Source organism: Belonocnema kinseyi, chromosome 7, assembly GCF_010883055.1.
Source record: "Belonocnema kinseyi isolate 2016_QV_RU_SX_M_011 chromosome 7, B_treatae_v1, whole genome shotgun sequence".
NCBI classification, from domain to species: domain Eukaryota; kingdom Metazoa; phylum Arthropoda; class Insecta; order Hymenoptera; family Cynipidae; genus Belonocnema; species Belonocnema kinseyi.
This window is the reverse complement of record NC_046663.1, coordinates 48419128-48428418: the sequence shown is the minus strand read 5'-3', so window position 1 is coordinate 48428418 and position 9291 is coordinate 48419128. Positions and strand designations below refer to the sequence as shown.

At 27.1% G+C, this 9291-nt stretch overlaps 1 protein-coding gene across 2 annotated transcripts in view; it reads right to left on the bottom strand.

Moving 5' to 3' along the window:
• Positions 1-205: 205 nt before the first annotated feature.
• LOC117175963 (aquaporin AQPAn.G-like) overlaps positions 206-9291 on the bottom strand; it is a 38587-nt gene continuing 29501 nt past the window's right edge. Inside the window, exons 2-5 of one of the 2 annotated variants that reach the window (XM_033365846.1) lie at positions 7392-7582; positions 7170-7313; positions 2034-2502; positions 206-816 (exon numbers count right to left, since the gene is read on the bottom strand). In XM_033365846.1, coding sequence (XP_033221737.1) covers positions 2044-2502; positions 7170-7313; positions 7392-7582 — 794 coding nt within the window. In that variant the 3' untranslated portion in view covers positions 206-816; positions 2034-2043. The remainder of the gene's footprint in view (positions 817-2033; positions 2503-7169; positions 7314-7391; positions 7583-9291) is intronic. The other variant, XM_033365847.1, reaches the window with a different exon arrangement.

The window sequence follows — 9291 nt, the reverse complement described above, 5'->3', positions numbered from 1 at the left end:
CCACATGAACCTGATAAGATTGAACTTTTCGCATGAAAAGAAAAGAAAATACAATAAGTTGAAATTGTAATAACAGATGAGAAAATGAATGAACGTATATTTATAACATATATTTTTTAATTGTTGCTTATAATAGAATTCTACGTGTAATTACGTATAAGTATAAAATCTTCTGGTGCGACTATTAGATATATCAGCTATACATGCATTAATCAACAATTGTTTATTCTTTTAGATTTTAATTTACTGTTTTTTGTTGGCAATACCTGTACTCAAAAAGAAAAAGAAAAAAAGTATACAAAGTACAGGATTATTTGTTGTCCCATTTATTCAGTTCTATGAAATGGTATTTCATAGACATTTTTTCTTATATACAAAATATACCATTTTTTTAATATCACAGAAGAAAAAAGATATTCATTTTTGTTACGTGTAATTTTTAAATGGGTAACGTTAAATTTTCTCGTATCGAAACAAAGTATGATAAAATGAAGTTGACATGATAACCATACCCAATGTGGTAGGTGAATCTCACCATATAAAGTTAATTATTTGTTGCAGGTAAAAATCACTCTGAAATCGGGTAAAGATTACACTCTGTTTTTTTTTCTGTGACACTTTTGTAAAAATGTTGCTTTGTACCATTCTCATGGGTAAAATCCATATCCACGTGATTTCGTTCTTATCATATGTCTAATGGCAATTTCTCACCTTCCTGAGAGACCATTGTTCTAATGGTATTTAATTAAATATGTGTCTCGATTGATGTTCAGGATTTGATATTCAAGTGTGAAAATCATTTTTTGTAAATGTCTTCTGTAAAAATAAATAAATTACAACTGATTTCATATCCAAGTTTAGCAATAATTTTAGTTGATTTTGGAGAGTGCCCATTTAATCGCCGTCTACCTGCTTGCTCTACCCCCACTACCCAACCTCCCCTCATGTAGTTTGGGACCTCTAGACCGTTGCCGCCATTCCTTTACAGCGGGGATCCTTTGTAGTTAATGAGAAATGAAATAGGATATTTCTATCCAAATTTTATGAAATATTTTCAGAAGAATTATTTTGTTATAGATTTCTTAGAATGATGGTAAATACAGGAAAATTCTGTTAAAAATGACTTAATTTTCAATTACGATTCTAAAATTTTCTATAATATATTGTATGCGAAGAATTCCACTCACGAAACTTTTCTTTACTTTTGAAACTATTTTTGGTATTTAGTGGATATTTAGTGCACTCTCACGTTTCTCAGAGATGGCGCGCGTGTCGGCTTGACCACTTTGTCGTATGACAGGTTGAGATTTTTCAAATATTAAAAATGAGCAAAACTTCCTTACTATTCAATAAAGTGTATTAATAATTATAGATCAATTGATTCATCTGGAATCATCACTATTTTCTATTCCCGCATGAACTACAAATTATGACAATGAGGTAATTTGTACTAAAACAATCGATTTTTCAAATAATAGAAATGGCAACAACTTCCTTACTCTTCAATAAAATGTATACATATTATAAGCCAAGAGATTCGTTTCGAACCAAGGAATCTTTTAAATTCCTAAATCAACTTTGAATTACGTTAATTTCGACAAAAACTCTTACTGTGCCGACTTAGGACCACTCTCCCCTATCGTTATACTTACCAGAAATCTCAGATTTCGAAAATAATTTGTTCTAAATTTAATAACTAAAACAGAAAGTGTTGTTTCGTATTTTATTCCTTATTATGTATCAAAGACCCCCACTAGCAAGGGTCGACATAAGCAGTCTGGTGGGCGATTTCCATTTGATCGCCGTCTACCTACATGCTCCACCCCCACTACTCAACTTCCCCTCACGGAGCTGGGTATTCACCCTACTGCTACGCATGAGGGGACGTCAAGTAGTGGGGATAGAGCAAACAGGTAGACGGTGCTCAAATGACCATCGCCCAATCTTGTGGTCATTTAGCTAAGTGAGGTGAACTTAGGTAGTGTGCGGTGGAGCAAACAGGTTGACGGTGATCAAATAGGTATCTATCTTACTTTAAACGTACTAATTCTTTTCTGATTCTATACTGTTGAGTACTACTGTTTCTGGCATCGTTTCTTCTTCACAGGTATATTCTTTTGTTTGAAAAATTGTTCGGTACAAGAGAGCTGCTAGCATGGATCCTCCCATTGGTCCAAACCAATAAACCCAGTGTCGGGACCACTGGTTGTTCCAAATAGCTGGGGCCAAGGAACGAGCCGGATTCATAGAACATCCGGTGTAAGGTCCAGCTGCCGTGGCCAAAGCCGTCACAGCCAAACCAAATTTAAGAGAGACTCCATCCGTATTTTTTTCGTTTTTCTTGTCCCATATAGCACATGCTATCAGCATTAAAACTGCGGTAGCGATTGATTCTATAAGTAATCCTTGAGTTACACTAACATTATCAGCCAACTTTGTAACACAAAACTGCTCCAAAGGTGCAGTGGCACTTCCTTTAAGTGATCCATGTGGTGTCACAATCTGAAAAATATTTACTATTAACTAGACTGTTATTTATCGATTATTCCTAAAAGGTGGGAAAAAATATTCTTTATAAATGCCTAGGGGCGCCACGCCATAGGTGGCGACACAAAGTGGGGCAAAATCAAAAAAACAAGGTTCAAAATGTCTTCAGAAGTAATTTCTTGACCGATTTTGGAATTTTTTTATTAGCAAAACTCTTCTTTTAATTAAAAAAAAATTAGTATCATGAATCGCTCGCAAACTGCGCGTGCCGTTTTTTGCTTTGTGAAAAAACAATTTTAAATACAAAATAAAATTTTCGACTCACAATTTATTGTTTATAAGTTTATGTACATTTAAATATATATAAATATTATTAGCCTAAAATTCTTGACAATCCTTAAAAATATTTATGAGATTTCAGATTTATCAAATGAAAATTGCAATAAAAAAGTTAATTATGAACTAAATAATTGCATTTTTAAACAAAAACGTTATCAGCGAAAAACTTAATGTAAAATTGATATTTCAACTTTAAAAGAGTTTTATTTAAAATATAAAACTATTTAACTTATCAAAAAATGACGAATTTTCAACAACAATGGTTAAAGCCGTAAACAAAAAAGATTAATTTTCGGGCAGATAAATTTTTAAACAAAAGAGACCTATTTTCTATAAAAAAATTATTTTTAAACTGAAATAATAATGTTTTCACCAGAATAAATTTCAATAAGGAGTTGAATTTCAGGCAAAAAAAAGAATTCTGATCGAATAATGTAGTAGTTAAAATTTCAAACAAACAAAATTTACTTTTGAATTAAAAGCAGTTAAATTCATCGTAAAAAAAGACGAGTTTTCATCAAAATAGTTGAGTCCTCAAATCAAAACAGATTAATTTTCAACGAAAAAGAGTAATTTCTTGCCAAAAAAGACCAATTTTCAACCAAATAATTACATTTCCAACGGAAGAAATAAATTTTTAACTCATATGATGAATTTAATAATGAGTCTTCAAAACTTCTATACCTTTTAAATATCTTTTTTTTATGTGAATTTTTTCTGCATCTTGTTTTAAATTTTATGAAATCTTTTCTAAATTGAAATAATTATTTAATATTTTCGAAACTTCTAAAACTTCCTTACATATTTTTAAATAATTTAAATATTTCCTTAAATTTGCTAAATCCTGGAAAATTAAAAAAAGTTTCTTAAAATCTTCTAGTTTCTTTTTTGACATATTTCGATATCTTCCAAACTTAAAATTACTTTTCTAAAATAAAACTACAAATTTCATTTTTTTTATCTCCTTGAAATCATGAAAATGATTACAAACTGCGATCTAGGAGCAAAATGTAAAGAACAAAATTATTTTCTAATATTAAAACATTATTTACAATTGAACTTTCCGCTTTAATCATTGACGTTTAGAAATATTCAAAAATAAATATTATCATGAAATAAAATTATTTATTTGCACGTTTTGATTATTAAATTGATGGCGCAGAAAACTCGTAATCCTTATTATTAGATAAAGAAGTGAAACCAGCGACTAAAAGTCACATTTAATCAATATCGGAATCAAACAGGTTTTGGACAACAATGTATGCTAGATCCTATGATTACGAATTTTTAAGAAAAGGATTATAAAATCAACTGCTGTCTATAATTTTATTGACATCATAACGGAAGGGAAATTAAGAGAGAAAATCAATTATTTTTACCGTGAAACGTCCATAAAGGACATTTTTATATAATATGTACTTATAAAACAACCAAGTAAAAACTAATAAAAAACTAAGTAGGAAGAGTGGCCGCAAAACTTCTCTTTCCAAATTCCCTGCTTTTTTCTTGACCAATTGCACATTTCCCTGCCCATTAATATTCCAATACCAGCATTTTAATCCAATAATAGTTTTAACATCAGATTTTTGTAAAAACGGAATAAAATAATATTTGGGATACAATTAAAAAAGTTTTTGCTTTATTTATTTATTTTAAACAACAAAAATTATTATTCTATCATAAAAGATCACTTTTTAACCAAATACTTGAATTTTCAACAATGTAATTAAATTTTCAACCTAAAAAGATGAATTCTAAGAAAAGTGCATTAGTTGGTATTTAAATTAAAGAAGATAACATTTCTTCTCAAAAAATAAATGTTGCAAACAAAAAGACAAACTTTCAACAAATAAAGATAAAGATTTTCTGTGCAAAAATTAAATTCTCAACCGGAAAATATGAATTTTCAGCGAAAAAATAAAGTTTCAAGAAAATGGTTACATTTCCAGTCAATGAGATATACCTTCATTGAAAAAATTTAATTTTCAACAAAGTTGTTCAACTTTTACCCACGTAGTAGAATTTTATTAAAAAATATCAATTTTCAACATAATAGTTAAACTTACAAACAAAGTGATGAATGTTCAGCTAAATATATGAATTTCAACAAAAAAAAAGATTTTTTAACAAGGTGGTTACATCAAAAATTTCAAACAAAATGGTTGAATCCTCAACCAAGGAGGGTCAATTATAATCAATTATGAATTATTATAATTTTATTATAATATGTTACTAATAATATGTTATTATAATAATGTTATTTTATGATATGTCATTATAATATGTGTTTTAAATAAACAGTAATTTTCTAAGAAATAGTTGCATTTTCAACTAAAAAACACGAAATTTCAACCAAAAATATTTTCAACCAAATTTTTTGAATCTTCATCCAAAAAAGATTTCAGTTGACTTTCAAAAGCCAAAATTTGAATTTTAAACAACAAGTTTTGTTTACTAAAAAAGGTTACTTTAAAAAAAATTGTTGAATTTTCAAATTAAATTATATATCTTTACAAGCTGTTTTGCACCTTACGTTAATCGGTCGTCGACCGACCATCATTTCGAAATATCCATTTACACCTTCGAAAAATTCAATGAAATCTAGTAATATTTTAGTTATCTTCTAAAACTCACAAAGTGTTACTAAAATATTACTAGATATCACTGATATTTTCGGAGGTGTGAATGGATATTTCAATATGTTGATCGGTCGACCACCGAATGACGGAACGTATATAAGAGCCTTAACTGGGATAATTAAATTACAAAAATCAATTTTAAACCAAAGTGATAGATACATTTTGAATCTTTAAAAAAGTCGTTTTTGCACAAAGTCTTTTAATTTTTAATTAAAAAAAGATGGATTTTTTGCAAATAATGCAATAGTAAATATTTCAAATTAAGAATATTTTTATTTTTATTTAAAAAAAGTTAAATTCAACAAGAAAAAAAAAGAATTTTCAACAAAATAGTTAAATCCTTAATCGAAAAGATTATATTTAAAGCAAACAGTAGCATTTTTATTAAAAAATGATCAACTATTAAGTAAAACAGATGCAATTTTTAACCAATAAGGAGAATTTTCCAAAAAAATAGTTAAATTTTCAACTCTAAAATATTTCAGTTGAACTTTTAACAACAAAATTTGAATTTCCAACAAAAATTAAAATTTCTACCAAAAAAGATCAAATTTCAACCCAATAAAAATTTCATTTTTGACAAAAAATTGACATTTGTTAGTTCCAAATTATTTTATTTGATGGAAAATTAATTCTTTTAAATGAATTTTTATAATTTTAGTTAAAAATTTATTTATTTGATTGAAAATTCAACTACTTTGTTTTAAAAAATTAGATAGAAATTCATTTTTAAAATTGAAAATGTAACTATTCCATTTTTGTTTAAAAATTTATCTTTTTTGATTCTAATTAATTTATTTTGTTGAAAATTTATTTTTCTAAACGAAAATGTAACTTCTATTTTTATTTATATAAATGAGCTTTATTAGTTTAAAATTTATGTGTTTTTTAGAAAATTTGTCTTTTTTTATGGAAAATTAATCTTTTTGGTTGAGAATCCAACCATGAAGATTAAAATTTATTTTATTGTTTAAGTTAAAATGCACTTCTTTAATTGAAAATTTAACTATTTTATTGGCATTTATTTTATTTGGTTAAAAAAAATTTTTTTACTAAAAATGTAACTATTCTTTTTTGGATAAAATATTTAGATTTTTAAGTTGAAAATTGGTGTTTTTAGAAGAAAATTCATCTTCTTAGTTGCAATTTGAACTTTTTTTGTTAAAAAATCATATTTTCGGGTTAAAAACTCAACTATTGACGAGAAATTCGTATTTTTGCAATTCAATATTTTGGATAAGATTCTGCTTTTTCATTATTTGAAAAATATTTCTAAGTTATAAATTCCTCTTTTTGGTTTGAAAATGAGTCTGTTTTAGTTGAATTTGAACTAATTTATTAAAAATTTTTATTCATTTTTCTATGGAAGATTGATCACTTTGGTTGACAATTGATCTATTTTGTTGACATTTTTTTCAGAATTAATGTATTTTACGTATATTTTACGTACTTTGTGGAGAACCATCATAAAACTCTACATGACTATTCTCAATAAAAGTTTTTAAAATAAATTAGAAACAAATTTTTTTGCATTAACATTATTAATCTCCTAGGTATATAAGACAGTTTTCATACCTGAAGGAAATAAGGTCAGGAAAAAAAAATTGTTCAGGAAAAATTCAGGGAATTTCGAAATTCGGACTTTATAACAACTCTGACTGAATGCTTTTGTCTTACCTAAAACCTATAAAATATATTATTTACCTTTAACATGCCATATCCAAGTATAGCACCGACTGATTGTGACAGAATATAAATTATTCCTTCTAAAATAGTTTTTTTACCTAAAACTACTGCACCTACAGTGATCGAAGGGTTCACATGTGCATGACTAATGTGCCCAAAAATCTGAAAATTAAATATTTTTTATTTTCTAATTCTAAAATAATTGGTAAAAATTAAACATTTATATGAAATTCTACTTACCTGAATAACCATCATAACTGATAATCCAAAATTCAATGTAATTTGTAAATGTGTAGGCGAGATAGGTGTTAAACCTCCGACACAACCCATACATCCCAAAAATACTAATATCCCTGTTCCAAGGAGTTCGGATAATCCCGTAATCAATTTTTCTTTTAGAGAATTGTCCGCTTGCAACATTTTTCTTACTCCTGAAACACAAATAAATTAATAAAATTTTGGAAAAGACGATTTAAGGAACGAAATTATAAGAAAATCGTTAAAGGGGATAGATTAATAAAAAAAATATGTTCACAGAAAAAAATGAAAGTGAGACATGTTTCAGGTAAAAGGTGAAATGGGGTAATAGCCAGCTGGGTAATTGAGGTTATGCGCTGTAAAGTTCTGATTAAATAAATCCAAATTATTTTTCTTGTTTATTTGTGATTCAATAGTATAATTATTGCAATAATTATAATTTAAATCATTAAAATTATAATAGCATAATTATCATATCAGACTAACTTTTCGTTTTTTTCTGATGTCGACTAATAAATTCAACTAACATTATATTTTTACAGGGTGGCCGCAGGCCGCAGGTCAGGTATAACATGGAAATCAGGGATAAGTCAGGGAATTCTATTGGTCAGGGATAAGTCTGGAATTTCAAAAAAAACATACAAAAGCAAGGAATTTCTATAAGATGCATTTTAAATGAATATCCAGGATAATTAAAAAATTGATTAGCAAAAAATTGAGGAATTTCGCAAATAAGGTTTTGCAGCCGCCCGGATGTAATATTATTGTCAGTAATTTATTTGGCGTATATATTATAATTCCTTCTTTTTACAATTGTTTCCTCCCGATAATTATATTTTTAGTTAGAGAATTTTCATTATTTCATTATTTTCTTTTTTATAGAAAATTCAACTGCGTTATTCAAAATTTTTTTCTTTGGATTAAAAATTCAAATATTTTGGTAAAAATTTAACTTTTTGTTGAACATTCAAATTTTAGTGTTGAAAATTTAACTGAAATCTTTCTGGATTGAAAATTCAACTATTTTTTAGACAATACATCTTTTCGGTTTAAGGATGTACACTAGGGTGGATCAAAAACGCTTTTTTTAGCAGGCAAAGTTCCCCCCAATTTCCTTCCAAATCCGAAAAAAGAAATTCCCTAATTTAAAAAAAAAATTCATTTTAAAAGGTGCCGGTTTTGACTTGAAGTTTCCCATGTAAAATGCATGGAGAAAAATCACTTTTTTGTGTTTTAGAATAATTTGCAAGGGTTTGAAAAAATTTGACGGGAAAGTGTGGGGGCCTGTTGAAAATTATACAAAAAGAATTTCATGTATCAAATATATGGATTTGACACCCCTAACACACCCCCACGAGTACCTGGAAACTACCCTTAAAACAAAAAATGTAAATTCTTTATGAAAACAACATTTTGAGCACTGTACTCTGGGTTTTTCTTCTTGAAATTATTAATATTGGTCTATTGGAATATTTATTACGTATCATTGGTTAATGAATTTTGTATTATTTCAATAAATGAAAATTGTTTAATAATTTTGTTTCGAAAATTAATTTTTCCCCTTAAAATTATTACTATTAGTCTAGTTAATATATTTAATAATATTGGTTAATCAGTTTTTAATTGTTCGAACAAATGGAATTAAAATTTTTTTTTGAAAATTCGTTTTTTTCCTCAGAATTATCACTATTGGTCTAGTGGAATATTTATTAACATTATTTCATTAGTTTTCAATTATTTGAACAAATGGAATTTGTTTGAATAATTTCGTATCGATTTGTTAAAAATAAAAATGATTACTGTGGGTCTAGTGGAATATTTATCAGCAATAATTAATTACTGATTAACAATTATTTTAATAATAATAAATTAATATTAATTA